The sequence below is a fragment of the Ascaphus truei genome, chromosome 3, assembly GCF_040206685.1.
Source record: "Ascaphus truei isolate aAscTru1 chromosome 3, aAscTru1.hap1, whole genome shotgun sequence".
In the NCBI taxonomy this organism is placed as follows: Eukaryota; Metazoa; Chordata; class Amphibia; order Anura; family Ascaphidae; genus Ascaphus; species Ascaphus truei.
The window spans coordinates 127,745,124-127,761,298 of NC_134485.1; the positions used below are offsets into that span (position 1 = coordinate 127,745,124).

At 39.7% G+C, this 16,175-nt stretch overlaps 1 protein-coding gene across 6 annotated transcripts in view; it reads right to left on the bottom strand.

The window, feature by feature from the left end:
* SYNRG (synergin gamma) overlaps positions 1 to 16,175 on the bottom strand; it is a 137,937-nt gene that overhangs the window by 8,190 nt on the left and 113,572 nt on the right. For all 6 annotated transcript variants that reach the window (XM_075589510.1, XM_075589509.1, XM_075589508.1 and 3 more), the window contains 2 exons: positions 14,530 to 14,626; positions 13,256 to 13,404 (listed from right to left, as the gene is read on the bottom strand). In XM_075589510.1, coding sequence (XP_075445625.1) covers positions 13,256 to 13,404; positions 14,530 to 14,626 — 246 coding nt within the window. The remainder of the gene's footprint in view (positions 1 to 13,255; positions 13,405 to 14,529; positions 14,627 to 16,175) is intronic.

Sequence of the window (16,175 nt, forward strand, 5' to 3'; positions counted from 1 at the left end):
GTATAGCATACCAAACCAATAATAAATCATACAATGCAATATAAATATAAATATATATATATATATATATATATATATATATATAAATTGGTCATGAATCCCTTTAGTGCCAGTGCAGCTACCTAGGCCCTCTCAAAGAGAATAGGTATCCTCATTGGTAGAGGTTAATTAAGGAATTATGCCATCAATTGATCAAAATAATCCTTTGTCAAATAGCCCTAATAGAAGAACTCCACCTCCAGTCCAAAATCTCCACCCCACAAAAAGTCCCAATAGTCCAATGACCGAACCATAAAAATAAAATAAAGTAAAAAGGAATCCATAGCCCAATGGCCTTGATCCAATCCGATGCCACCTGCATTCGCCAAAGACCAATCTTTAAACTTGATTGAATCCATCTTTCCTTCATTGAAGGTATGTCTTCAAAATAAATCTTCAGGTCTTCATAAACTGCAGTTTTTTTCCCATTTCAATAAAGATCCTTTGAAGATTCATCTTGAATCAATGGAAGAACGATGAATTCAATCAGGATTGAAGACTGGTGCTTTGGGGTGTGTCACGGAAGCTTATGACAAGATATAATGAACACCAAATATCTGGGTTGAACTGAACGAGGCTTAGATATAATAAAATATATTTATTCCTTAAAAAAGGTGAACACAGCAATATAGTACAATTAACAGACAAGAAGGTAACACTTACTTAGGGTTGGGGGCTGGAGAAGTATCAGCTAGCAATTCTCCAGCAATCCGGTAACATTCCAGGTGGAATCAGAAGCACAACTAAACACTGTAGGGTTGACACAGTTTATATACCTGTGTAACCCTATTCTTAACATTGAATACAGACTATTGGTGAACAATTATCTGTATCCAATCCCTAACGTGGAGACACAGATTAACCCATGACCGCCAGCTAATTAGCCCATGTGTACTGGGACTCTATGGGTAGCCCCATAATTAAATCAGGGGCGACGACCAGTCTATCAAATGAAGTATCTGATAGGATCTTCATTGTTTGTAGGTGTAGACATAACACTTACAAACCACTCCAGTTTGATGATTCTCCGCCCTCAGGTAACAATTAGAGTGGCAGAGTCTGTTGATTAGTACTTGATCTATTGATTAGTACTTAGGCTCAATCATCCGGCTGCCCTTCCTGACCTATTTAGCATAGCAGATGGAGTCTGCATTTTCAGAGCAGATCCAAAATACCATACATATACTCTTTAATATCTACACATATTAATAAGTTCCATTCTGGTGGGCTCAGTGGGTCGAAATTTGCCAGTTTTTAATGCCTACAGTGACTCCACATATTGGCCAAATATCAACTCTCTGTGACCTCCAGAACTTGAGATACAGAAATGCACTTTAAAACATTAAAATACAGGATTATAATGAAACATGGAAACCGGGGAACATACAGTTTCCTGACATGACAAGGTGTAAGCCACATTCCTGGACCGCAGTCCTGTTAACCCTTTTCCTCCCTGGTGAGGTCAGGGGGTGGCCATATGGGGCGCAACCCCTTTAATACCGGGCCAACCCTCCTCTCCCTCTACAGGGTGGCATTGGGCTATTCGATTATTTTTTTTACTTCATATTTCTTTGTTTTATGGTTGAGCCATCAGGCTCTGTATGCAGGACATCTCTATGGATGGGCTAAGTGATTTGATTATCTCCATTGGTGCCAATGAGGCAACCTACGCACCGACTGAAATGTATGCTTTACTATTTGTTTTATGGTATGTGTATGTAATGTGTATATTGCATTTGAAGAAATAGCATAGCTCCAGGTTTGGCTAATAGGACGTAAGTTATTGTTGATGAGGAGGGAGAAGGCCGATAGGTGTGTTGGCGTAGGGTGGAGTTACAGGGGGTGGGTGATCGGGTTATTATATTAAATATCATAAAAAGTTTATTTCATAAACGTATCCCCTATGTTTGGTTTCCTCTCCCCTCCCAGCTCTATTTTAGGCTGGGAGTAACATCAATACATTGGTAAATTAAATAAAGAAAAAAACCTGGCGCCAAATTGTCTATGGAATGTCCTGTATTCCTCAAGGGATCCGCACACTTGCTTGACAGACCATGCAAAGAAATATGTTCAAATATAGTGCTCAAGTGACATGCTCTGTAATTAACAATGGTTTCTTGATTGAAGGAAATAGGCTGGGTATAAGGTATATGATTGAGTGAGGTATATATGGGTGCGTGTGTAGTCTGTGACCTGAATAAATGTCCTGGTGAGTGTGGGTGATGGAGATATATGAGCCCCACCCCCTCACTGCCAATGTGGACTGGTACTGACACTTATATAAACACACCAATAAAATACCTCTATGTACTGTTTGAAGGTACAACTCACGTGACCTTGCCCATTGTGCCTTCTGGAAAGCGTGCTCCTGCTTGTAGAAATGATTCGGGTAGCCACAGATGTAGAGGTGCAGCGCACAGCGATAAACTGGATCCACGGGACAGCAGCAGTATAATGAAAATAAAAGTTCTTTATTGAGAAGTCATGGTGCAGACAGGTATGGGTGCAGGAAAAAGCCTCTGTCTCTAACGCGTTTCACGCCTTGCTGGCGCTTCGTCGGAGAGTACAGTGTGGTGTGCTGTGGTTGCCCTCTTATAGAGATCCCAATTATCATAATTTGAGACCTCCGTGTAAAATTTGTAAACCGGAAGTGACGCGACTCACTTGGTATACCGGAAGTGACGTATCGCGATATGCGAGTCACTGTTATTTGCCGGCTGGGTATGGTATTAGATAGCGCGTCTTCTAACCTCATGGGGAGGGGTTATCTGGGAGTGTGGAGGTAAAGCAAAGCCAAATCTATCCGTGTTTAGGTGTATACTAAACCGGAAATGACGTGTCGCTATGGCACATACTTTTAAACCGGAAATGACATATCGCTATGATGCCCATGACAATGATTTGTTTACATAATAAATATGTGGTCATGGCAACCCGTGGATTAACCCTGGGGTGAAGACTAGCGACACGTCATTTCCGGTTTAGTATACACCTAAACACGGATAGATTTGGCTTTGCTTTACCTCCACACTCCCAGATAACCCCTCCCCATGAGGTTAGAAGACGCGCTATCTAATACCATACCCAGCCGGCAAATAACAGTGACTCGCATATCGCGATACGTCACTTCCGGTATACCAAGTGAGTCGCGTCACTTCCGGTTTACAAATTTTACACGGAGGTCTCAAATTATGATAATTGGGATCTCTATAAGAGGGCAACCACAGCACACCACACTGTACTCTCCGACGAAGCGCCAGCAAGGCGTGAAACGCGTTAGAGACAGAGGCTTTTTCCTGCACCCATACCTGTCTGCACCATGACTTCTCAATAAAGAACTTTTATTTTCATTATACTGCTGCTGTCCCGTGGATCCAGTTTATCGCTGTGCGCTGCACCTCTACATCTGTGGCTACCCGAATCATTTCTACAAGCAGGAGCACGCTTTCCAGAAGGCACAATGGGCAAGGTCACGTGAGTTGTACCTTCAAACAGTACATAGAGGTATTTTATTGGTGTGTTTATATAAGTGTCAGTACCAGTCCACATTGGCAGTGAGGGGGTGGGGCTCATATATCTCCATCACCCACACTCACCAGGACATTTATTCAGGTCACAGACTACACACGCACCCATATATACCTCACTCAATCATATACCTTATACCCAGCCTATTTCCTTCAATCAAGAAACCATTGTTAATTACAGAGCATGTCACTTGAGCACTATATTTGAACATTGTTCTTCTACTTGGCACCTCAACATATCCATAGTAGCTCGTGACCACTGAAGATATAATCCACCACTTGGGACACGAGGAAAGTAGTACAGTTCTTTTGAAAGCTGTTTATCAATATATATTACAAATACATGGTGAGAGACAGACAGGATGGAGTGCTTATCAGAGGACTCAGATACCAGCCAAAATAAATCCACATCCTATGCACACAAATGCACTGATAACACCAAACGAAGCAAACAAGCAGCTCAGGTGTTTGAGGGGTCCACGCTGTTAATTGATGATGATGATATAGATCTTCCTATGTTCTTTAACAAATTTGAAAAAGCCCTAGCTACCGACATACGGTTGTGGTGGGACATCACCACACTAGAGAACTATAGAATGATGAAGCGAATACCAAGAGGCTTAAGAATAACAAAAACGCCATCTTTTGGATTCCCATCGAAAGAATTTGAATCCAAATGGATCAAACTATTAGATGAATGTTCCTTTAGATTGATCGATATAATAATAGAACATAAGATAGAAGAGAAAAAACTCACATCAAATACAGTGAAAGACCTACAATTGAATTTGAAAAACTTAATTGATATGGATGAATTTGATGACTGTGATGACAAACTAAGTAAACATATTAAAACTATGGAACAAGAACTTATGACACAGAAACAAAAGAAGTATGAGAGAGACAAGATGGATTATGTTTTTAATCAGGTGTATATGTGGCAAAAACCAATATCACATAGAAATGCTAATAAAAATAAGAATCAGAAGAGAAATCAACACAGAGAGAGAGAGAATCAAACAAAGTCTACACCAAACAAATCCATTCTAAAGAATAGATCAGAACTTTCTAGTATATCAGACACATCAGACATTGAAACACGTACACCATCAGTCTCCTTTTCAAGAGGCCCAGACGCAGAGAGACACTCCCGTGACCAGGGGGAACAAGATAACAGAGCATCAACATCATACACACGGAGATATGAGTCTTCTTCATCATATGAATCCAAAGCCCCAAAAAACGGTTCAGAAAAACAAGGCGCTCGGCCAAAAGAAAAAAGAGACAAAAAGAGAAAGATGGACAATTAAATGTTGACAATAACAACGTCATTAATATTTCTGGTATACCTTTAAACAATGAAGAAATGCAATTACGTAACAAAGGCTTGAATTTTGCCCTAAATGACAACTTCGACCTTTTTTCTACGGTTATTGATGTGCAGAGATTTATTAGAAAATTGTCTTTAAAGAAATGGTTTAACAATAAAAATGCTAATCTTGACACCTTGTCTCCACCAGAGGCTCCAACATCCAACAGAGAGCCCCTGATGGACACAATGTTGCAAGATCAATTGTCTTTCAAAGAATACACCAGTATACAAGACCTAACAGATCTGCTTGCAGAACATGAGGAGGAACAAGAAGAAGACATTTCCACATTCTTAACACATAGTAAACATTCAGGGTTAAGAAACAAATCACTTTTCTGCCCAACATATAACAAAGGACCATTTTTGGAAACTTTTCAAAAACTAGTAGAACGTGACTTACAAGTATTAGCTAAGGGATACACCTTCTCAAACATAAGACCTGACAACCTCACTAAAAATGAACGAAACACACTACAAAAACTAAAAACCAATAATGAGATTATTATAAAAAACGCCGATAAAGGCGGAGCTATTGTAGTGATGTCCAAAGACCAATACTTGAAAGAAGCCATGAGGCAACTCAATGATAGGGTCTGTTACCTTAAGTTGGAGAAGGATCCCACCACCATGTATCTATCTGAATTGAATACCCTTATTGATCTAGGCAAAGAATTGCGGGTATTAACGACTCAGGAATGTCAGTATTTGTGCAATCGCTCTCCAACCATACCGATATTTCACCATCTCCCAAAGATCCACAAATCTCTGGATAATCCACCAGGGAGACCAATTATCTCCAGCATTGGATCTTTGGGAGATGGTATATCGAGATATGTTGATGTTTTTTTACAACCTCTAGTGAGAGCACTCCCCTCCTATCTCAGAGATTCCACTCACCTGATCACAATGTTAAATGAAATCACGTGGTGTCACAATTATTTTTGGGTCACATTAGACGTGACATCTTTATACACAATTATTAGACACGAATTAGGTATCCAAGCAGTCACTCACTTTCTTAACACTTCCAATTTACACACGCCCCAAATCACATTTTTATTAGATTGTATTATCTTCCTTCTACAACACAATTATTTTTTGTTCAATCACCACTTTTTTCTTCAAAAACAAGGCACGGCTATGGGGACCTCCTTTGCACCTTCCTACGCGAACCTATACATGGGATATTGGGAAAACATTCACATTTTTGGTGTCACCAACCCGTTTCGTAACAATATTATTTTCTATCGTCGGTACATTGACGACCTTATTTTGATATGGAGGGGAGACTACTCTACACTACAGGAATTTATTCTTTATCTGAATAACAATACATATAATTTAAAATTTACATCATCAATTCACATCAATCATATCAATTATTTAGACATCAATTTATATGTTGATACTGATTGCACGGTACAGACAAACCTGTTTCGCAAAACCAATGCCCGCAATTCTCTCCTCAGGGCCAATAGCAGTCATCCGAAACCACTTTTACGCGGTATACCAATCGGACAATATCTCAGACTAAGAAGGATTTGCTCTACTGAGGAAACCTTCTTGGAAGAATCTGAGATATTGAGTGAGAGATTTAGAAACCGAGGCTACCCTGAGGAACATATTCAATCTGCGTTCAACAGAGCGCATAACACAGAGCGAGAACATCTACTAAAGAAATTTCCAGACAAACACAAACACAATAGACCACAGGAACGAGATTCAGGAACACCACTCTTTATCACAACATACAGTAATCAGGCAAAATGTATTAAGCAAATTGTAGACAAACATTGGAAGGTTCTACAATTAGACAAAGACCTTAATAAATATGTGTCTAGTACACCAAGATTTGTCTATAAAAAGGCGAAAACTATAGGTTATCACCTATCACCGAGTTTATTTGCCCTAGAATCTAGAGACACAAAATTACCCAAAGGTTTCCATAAATGTGGGAATTGTGTATACTGTAAGTATGTCACCACTTTGTCAGAAATTACCAATAAACATACAGGACAGAAATATAAAATTAATCATTTCATGACATGTAATACAAATTATGTGGTGTATAAAATAAATTGTCAATGTGGTAAAGTGTACATCGGAAGGACAATTCGTCCGTTAAAGATTAGAATTTCTGAGCACATACGCTCTATTAAAAAGAATCATATAGAATTACCGGTAGCAAAACATTTTCATGAATGCCCACAAGGCTCGTTAGAAACTTTCACATTCCATGCATTGGAACATATCCCCAAACACATTAGGGGAGGCAATAGAGAATTGACTCTGAATCAGAGAGAAATGTTTTGGATTTATACCCTCGGGTCTCTTGCACCCGGGGGTATAAATACCGATTGGGAATTGAAACATTTTTTGCAATAAAATTATTGGTATTATTAATATCAGGTCATGTATATATTATATTATACATATTTTTATAATTCTGTGTATCACAAGTTATATGGTTATCTCTTTTTATCTCTCTGAACTTGACCAATAGAATGTACTATATATCGTTCCCTCTCTAATCTAGTTCTGTGTCATACCAAGTATCATAATTACTGCATTTTATTTTCATTAATATCTATTGATGTCCTCTGATAGGATTGTAAATGTTGACTATTGTTTTTAATATATCTTGCTTGAAATGAGTTATTAACTATTCAGCAAAGATATCTGTGCTGTGCTTTCCCTCATTTGCATAAAGTCTTCACCCCAGGGTTAATCCACGGGTTGCCATGACCACATATTTATTATGTAAACAAATCATTGTCATGGGCATCATAGCGATATGTCATTTCCGGTTTAAAAGTATGTGCCATAGCGACACGTCATTTCCGGTTTAGTATACACCTAAACACGGATAGATTTGGCTTTGCTTTACCTCCACACTCCCAGATAACCCCTCCCCATGAGGTTAGAAGACGCGCTATCTAATACCATACCCAGCCGGCAAATAACAGTGACTCGCATATCGCGATACGTCACTTCCGGTATACCAAGTGAGTCGCGTCACTTCCGGTTTACAAATTTTACACGGAGGTCTCAAATTATGATAATTGGGATCTCTATAAGAGGGCAACCACAGCACACCACACTGTACTCTCCGACGAAGCGCCAGCAAGGCGTGAAACGCGTTAGAGACAGAGGCTTTTTCCTGCACCCATACCTGTCTGCACCATGACTTCTCAATAAAGAACTTTTATTTTCATTATACTGCTGCTGTCCCGTGGATCCAGTTTATCGCTGTGCGCTGCACCTCTACATCTGTGGCTACCCGAATCATGCAAAGAAATAAACACAAACAAACAAAGATCATAGCGCAACACTGTAGGGTGAGCAGTATTGAACTAATATACACAGACAATTAAGAATCCTAGCGACAATTAAAACAACTATTTATTAAAAAGAACTATGCCAAAACTGAGGACCGCAGGTCATCTGGAACACAAAAATTGGAGCCCTACTTACAGACAGCAAGGCTTAAACTCGCATGGTAGGAACAAGTCCTAGATAGAGATGACAGCTGTCCCTTTAAGACTACGGGTACTATCGCGCGCGGGCGCGCAGAGACTTCCCGTTGTTCCGGAGGAGGAAGTGAGGCGTGTGTCTACACGCGGTGCAGAGCTGTGGACCCCGCACACCAGCCTCCACGGCCGGAGATGTTCCGGTTACCATCATAAGGGACTGACTGGAGTTCGAGCCGCAGTGGAGCAGAGATCACACCCGGCAGGGAGATCATCTCTATCTAGGACTTGTTCCTACCATGCGAGTTTAAGCCTTGCTGTCTGTAAGTAGGGCTCCAATTTTTGTGTTCCAGATGACCTGCGGTCCTCAGTTTTGGCATAGTTCTTTTTAATAAATAGTTGTTTTAATTGTCACTAGGATTCTTAATTGTCTGTGTATATTAGTTCAATACTGCTCACCCTACAGTGTTGCGCTATGATCTTTGTTTGTTTGTGTTTATTTCTTTGCATGGTCTGTCAAGCAAGTGTGCGGATCCCTTGAGGAATACAGGACATTCCATAGACAATTTGGCGCCAGGTTTTTTTCTTTATTTTGTGTTATTCTGTTAGTACTGACAGTATCACCGGGCAGCCATCCTTTATTAGAAGTTTTTTACTAATATCACACTGTGTTTTACACTTTAGCGCTAGTTCACATTTATTTTCACCACATTGGTAATATTGCTTTATTTTAGGATAAAGTAGTGGTATACTAAAATAGCGTGATAAAAGCATCAGTCCAAACTCATTGGCGGTTTTTCTGCATTTTTATCTTTACTAGCATTAAATTCTCTCTTCAGGCCCTTTACAGTTTTTTTGTTTTTAATCCGATGCTTCTTTCAGGAGTTATACGTGTTTGAAACATTAACTGGCCCGGAAGTTCCAAAGTCCAGTGTAGTCTAAAGCTTAAATGAACCGCATAGTCACTAACCTACATGTACACTTTTTTCTTGAGCTTTCCTTATTAAAAATATGTAAAAAATCACTGGTATCATCCGCCATTACCCCACTCCCAGCCCATTCCACCTGAAAGAAAGAATGTAGTCAGTTTAACACGCTCTGTCTATGCAAGACCCACCCTAACAAATTATTTGTCTTCCTAAGAAAAACAGAACTCTAGCAAGGTCTTATACAGATGCAGCGGCCGTTATTGAAACACTTCACGCGGTGTGGTGTATACCTCGGAATACCAATGTGATGGCGCGCGATTTCTTCCAACCGTACCGCCTTTAGACGCGAGCGCAGAAAATGGCATTTTAGTGTTCTGGTTTTTAAACACCTGAAATTGACACAGTAGCCCAGTAGTACAGCACTGTACACATTACAATTAATTCATTTCATTGCATTTAATTGCACACAATCCATGAAATTCAAACAAAGCAACCGCGATAAACACGTGTGTCTGGTGTGATTGGCAGCGTTAATGCCGCGTGGAGTACAGCAGCGCACACGAAAACGGCACCGTGATTTGTTCGACTAACGGCTGCTTCATCTATACTAAGCCTGTGAGGATTTCCAAGCTGTCTTGTGGTAAAACAAACCATGATGAATTTACAGTAAAGTGAAACGTATTGAGCGCCCGTTTACATGACGAGGCTTAAAGATTAGTACTCAGATAACATGTGCACTGTATGCTCTGACGTCTGGAATCATACAGCATGTGCGTGTGTAGCATGTGTGTGGGTTGGTTGCTGTAAAAATAGAATGTCAAAGAATAAATTGTTTGTCCAATATCAAGATTTCTTTCATAATCTCAATAAATAATTGGAATCCTGAGGGAAGAACTTCCATCTTTAGGCAGACCATTCAAATTAGAAAATGTCTAATGTTTGTTTACCAAAGGACAGAGTGAAGCAAATAAGCAAGGAGAAGGTCATACGGTAATAGGCCATTAATAAAACCATAGAACCACGCACACATTCTCTTGTCCAAAGGTTAATCCACTGATTTCTGAAAACTAACTTTACCAGTCCCACATGCCATGGGAGTCTTATGTACGCCCATGTGTCACGTTAAATTATATACCTATTTCTTTCTTACAGCCTGATATATACAGACAACAAAGCTGGATGCCAAGTCACTTATGATTGTTCTCTTTGATGTTCTATGTAGGGTTTTACAACCAGGGTTCCTAGGAACGCTCGGGTTCCGCTGGCATCTCTAAAGAGTTCCCTGCAATTTTCAGGTAATTTGAAAATTATACCAAATACAGAAGAATTTACAATGCATCTGATCTCAGACCCACTATTATAGATGGTTGGGGTTCCTTACAATGCATCCGATCCCAGACGCGCTATTAGTGATGGTTGGATTTCCACAGAATTTCACTTTATAATTATAGGTTTCCTTAACCAAAAAAAGATTGGAAACCAATGTTCTATGGTCTCAGGATAAGGACATTCTGCACTGCATGTAGATTATTTATGTGCACATGGGACCACTCCCTGGAACTATTTATTGTTTTACATAATGCCGATATAGGCACTGTAACACGAATAAGCGTGTTATCTTTATTTTTATTATCTTTATCTATGATTTCGTGCATTGAAATATTTCATAAGGAGCAAACCACCACAAAAGAAAGGTTATTTAAAAAATGGGTCAAGGACGCATATGTTTTCCATATTCACAACACAGAACGTGGATATTAAAACAACCCCTGACCTTACACCTGCTATACAGACCAAAGTTTCTGAATGCCTCTCTGGAATATCATCCTGGATGGCCCTCCGCCGACTGAAACTTAACATGGCAAAAACAGAGCTCCTTATACTTCCTCCCTACTACCTCCTTCCACATAACTATTGGAAATACGATCATTCACCCAGTAGCCCAAGCACGCTGCCTAGGGGTTACACTTCATTCCTCTCTCTCATATTCAAAATGTTTCTAAAACTTGTCGCTTTTTCCTCCGCAATATCACAAAGATACGCCCTTTCTTCTGTTACTCGACTGCTAAAACTCTGACTCAGGCCCTCATTCTCTCACGTCTCGATTACTGCAACCTCCTGCTGTCTGGCCTTCCTGCCTCTCACCTGTCTCAGCTACAATCTATCCTAAACGCTGCTGCCAGAATCACTCTACTCTTTCCTAAATCTGTCTCCGCATCTCCCCCTCCTGAAATCCCTCTCCTGGCTTCCTATCAAATCCCATATTACACATGCAATTCTCCTCCTCACTTTTAAAGCTTTACATTCTTCTGCCCCTCCTTACATCTCAGCCCTAATTTCTCGCCATGCACCATCCCGACTCTTGCGTTCTTCTCAAGGATGTCTTCTTTCTACCCCCTTTGTATCTAAAGCTCTCTCCCGCCTTAAAACTTTCTCACTTTCTGCCCCGCACCTCTGGAATGCCCTTCCCCTCAATACCCGACTAGCACCCTCTCTATCCACCTTAAGACACATCTGCTTAAAGAAGCATATGAATAGCACTGGATAATCCTGGACACATGATACATAAAGCTTGGCCCCCTGCAGACGCACTTACTAGAATTCCCTCCTACTGTCTCTGTACGTTCTCCCTACCTACCAATTAGATTGTAAGCTCCTCAGAGCAGGGACTCCTCTTCCTTAATGTTACTTTTATGTCTGAAGCACTTATTCCCATGACCTGTTATTTATATTATTTGTTATTTATATGATATGTATTACTACTGTGAAACGCTATGTACATTTATGGCGCTATATAAATAAAGACATACAATACATTTTTAAGATATTGCCCATCACCAAATTTGTATAGAAAGTGAATTTAAAATATCTCCTAAACAGGACTTCTGGTTCTTCAATCTCTCCTGAGGGCCGTACACGGATTAGTTTTGTTCATGCTTCATCATTGTAAGATGTTGTATAGGCATGATGTGTCACCCGTTTAGAGATCCAACCTCCTTGTCATTTGTTCTCATGCTGGAACGGTTTCAAATGTTTTGTTAAAACTATTTTTTACATTTTTTAAAATTATTATTATAAAGAGATGCTACTCCGGGTTACTTTATTAAAAATAAAATACAAATCCTATACAGATAGGATTACACAGGTTTATTATTTGCTGGTTTGTAACCCTTTGGATTCTGTTGCATGTTGCATTAAGGCATGTTCTATAGTGCCTGGTGCATGCTACACCGTGCGCGGAATTTTAGTTAGCTGACATTAGTCAGCCTTTGTATACAAGGGCCGCGCGCGCGCACGGCAGGCAGCCGACAGACATCGGCGAAGATGAGGAAAATCATATTTTCGCGCCGCTGTCTGCACTCAAATGTATGTATGTGTAAGTATGGATGTGTGTGTGTGTCAATGATTTCAGAACTAAAAAAAAAAATATTTATTAAACTTTTTTCTTTTTCTTAAAAAAAAAAAAAAAAAATTCTTATTTAGGCCCACCTACTTAGCCCCCCCCCACACACACACACACACACACACACACACACACACACACACACACACACACACACACACACACACACACACACACACACACACACACACACACCTCTCCTGGCTCTATAGACAGGAAAAGCATGCGGCACGTTCGCATAGGCACGCGCGAACGCACAGCCACATGCTGTATATAACAGCCCATAGCCACTAGATGTGACAAAAATACTTACGGATGATTTACAAAAGTATTTGTTGATATTTCTATGTCTTATGTTAAGTTGATATCACTGTACTTTACAACCTGCATATAAATGCAGTTTGGAAAGCATTGCATAAAGTGACCTAGTTCCCAGTGGGGAGACCAAATAGAAAAGTTGTATTATCTTAAATGCAAATATAAAGGTTTTCATTCAGTCTTACACAAAGCCTTACCGTGAGGGCAGCTAGAGACATGAATCCTATCACGTTGTTCCACATTTTGTCAATTTCCTTCAGTAGTTTCTGCAGTTTCTCACTACATACTGCTGTGGCCTTGATGCCCAATTCTACTCGCTTGGTAACTCTGTATACCTCAACGACACCTGTAGAATATTACATTGTTGGTACAATATTGAAATTAGCATTATTATTGTTTCATTCAACCTCTATATTTACTATACCTGCTCAGCAATGTGCTTATTTTAGTGTTTACGTTTAATTGGGCTCCTATGCAATGCTAGGCTGTGTGTTCAGGACACCTCCTGACACTAAGGGGCATATTTTATAAGCTCTCAAACAGCCACTCACATTGTGATTTTCTGAAAACTTCCATTGACTTGATTGAGAGGTTTTGCCCGATTGCAATCTTCGGAGCCTATTGAATAAGTCCCCAAGTTGGTTAAGAAATTACACCTCAACAGTAGGAGTTTTATTTTAGCTACCCATTAAAAATTTTTTTTTAAAGGGTGGGAATCATGGCACCTCCCGAGACAAACTCGACTATTTTAAGCTCCAGAGAATTCCCGGTTCCCAAAACACTTACCAGTGATGTTACCGGGTTTAAATCTCAATCAAATTTCAGACCAAAAGGAAGCTGCAACCTAATCAGTTGTGGCTTCCTATTGGATGTTCATTTAAATCCCCTTTTAAAACCAGGAAGTAATACCGATAACTTCCCCAGTAAGTATCCCGGGAACCTCAGGAGCTAGTTAAGGTGATTGGCTCCTTTAACTGGACTATTTCTCTGCCAGGTCTTTTTATGGACTTTATTGTGACTCTTTGCATTGAAAGAAATTCTGAAGGACATTGTGGATTGAAGTTTATGAGATGAGAGGTATAAAATGAGATTACCAAAGCTTCTGATTCAACACAATACACGATGTAGAAAAACCATTACAAAACCCCCAGATTGTACAGACCCACCTTCAACACAGATTCCCCAAGCACATGATGTAGCCTCTTCATCATATATATATATATATATATATATATATATATATATATATATATATTTGTGTATATATATATATCTATATATATATCTATATATATATATATATTTGTGTATATATATATATCTATATATATATATATAGATATATATATATTTGTGTATATATACACATAGATATATATATAATTTGTGTATATATCTATACACACACACACACACGCACACGCACACACACGCACACACACGCACGCACACACACACACTATAGCCATACCTAGCAGATATTCCATCCCCTGTGCAGACTGGATAACTTCTGTGCACACAGATGAGCTGCTAATTCCATTGAGGGTGTCATTAGCTTTTTTAATGACCTAAAAAAAAATGACAATGATGACATTATTAAGGATACCTACAAATAATTACAGGAATGAAAAAAACTACCCGCTGCGGAACAATTCATTGAATCGTAATATGAATTTGCTGTTCTAATTAAATCTCCACACACTGTAGATAAGTGATTCATAAGAGCTCCGTTAATGTGTAAAAATATGACCGTAGCTGTATAAATATTAATTCACGGATAAAGCCTTTGGAATGGAATTCTACATCAAAGTTTATACGGTAAACAACAAGCTTTCAGCAAATAAACAGCAAGTGCATTATAGAAGTGTAAGCATTAGCAAGTACAATTTTACACATTCATAACATTACCACAAAATACAGCAGAATATAGCCAGAAGTGAAAATAGTGCTATGGCTCTAAAAACAGCAACCCATTTTACTCTTTATTTTTAATCTTCTTCTATGTACACGATAAGAGGAGTGGGAGCTTCCATAAACATGTCCCTCCTGGTCTTACCTACAGGAGCCACAAGGTTTGGTCAATATTTAACACTTTTAGTTATGGCATTCATATGATCAAAAATGGCCACACGCAACATTACAGACATTAAGTCAATAAACAAAAATTAAGGATTTTATTATGCTGCCCGATAACCATTTACCCTTAAAAAAAAAACCCCCCAGCAAACATTTCCTGAACTGGGGCGGGGGAGGGAGAATGTGAGATTGCGCGCGGTAATAACACTGCAAAGAAGTTCTCAGCCTCATGGTAAAAACAAGTCAATTAATAACTGTGGCTTCACAATTTGGATTTTAAATAGTACGGTGCTTGGGCAAAGGAAGTCAGCAGGAAATTATAATTAGGTATGTTGAATTCTTCAGATGAAAGCAGTGAAAATGTAAACAGTAGACCAGTGCAGTTTACCACCATTTTGTTGATGAGTAAGCGTTTCTATTCCTGAAATATATCCTTCGAAGCATACTTTTACTGCAAAATGGAGGAGGTCATAATGGTGACAAGTTTTCTGTGAACATTATATGATCCAGCTTGAAATGCCATATACATCACAAATATGTTTTTGACATGGGCCAAGTAGAGCAGAAAGTAAGCTTGAGCCCAGCAGCAAGGCTGGGAGGCAGCATGAATCATCAAGTAGCTGGGGAATTAGTAGAGGAAACCTAATCTAATTGTGGACATGCTTTTATATGCTAGATCTTGGAATGGAACAGTTGTAAAAGGTGATGTCTCCTCTTTCACTTTCCATTTGTGTTGGCTAAAGCAATGTTTCTTCACAGTTGTAATGAGAATTTCTGTAGACAGATGCCATGGGTCCATGTTATAGAGCAGGGGTGCGCAAACTTCTTGAGCTGTGCCCCCCTACCCGGTAGCCGCAGCGTTTGCCCCCTCCCTCTCCAATGACTCGCGCCAAATGACGTCGCAGGTCATGTGACATCACTCGAACTGGGCGCGTAATTTGACGTGCGCTGCCATGGTGATGCGTGACATCACATGACCCGCCGCATCATTTGATGCCTCGTTGCCATGGCGACGCGTTACCGAAGTCCCGGCTGGCAACA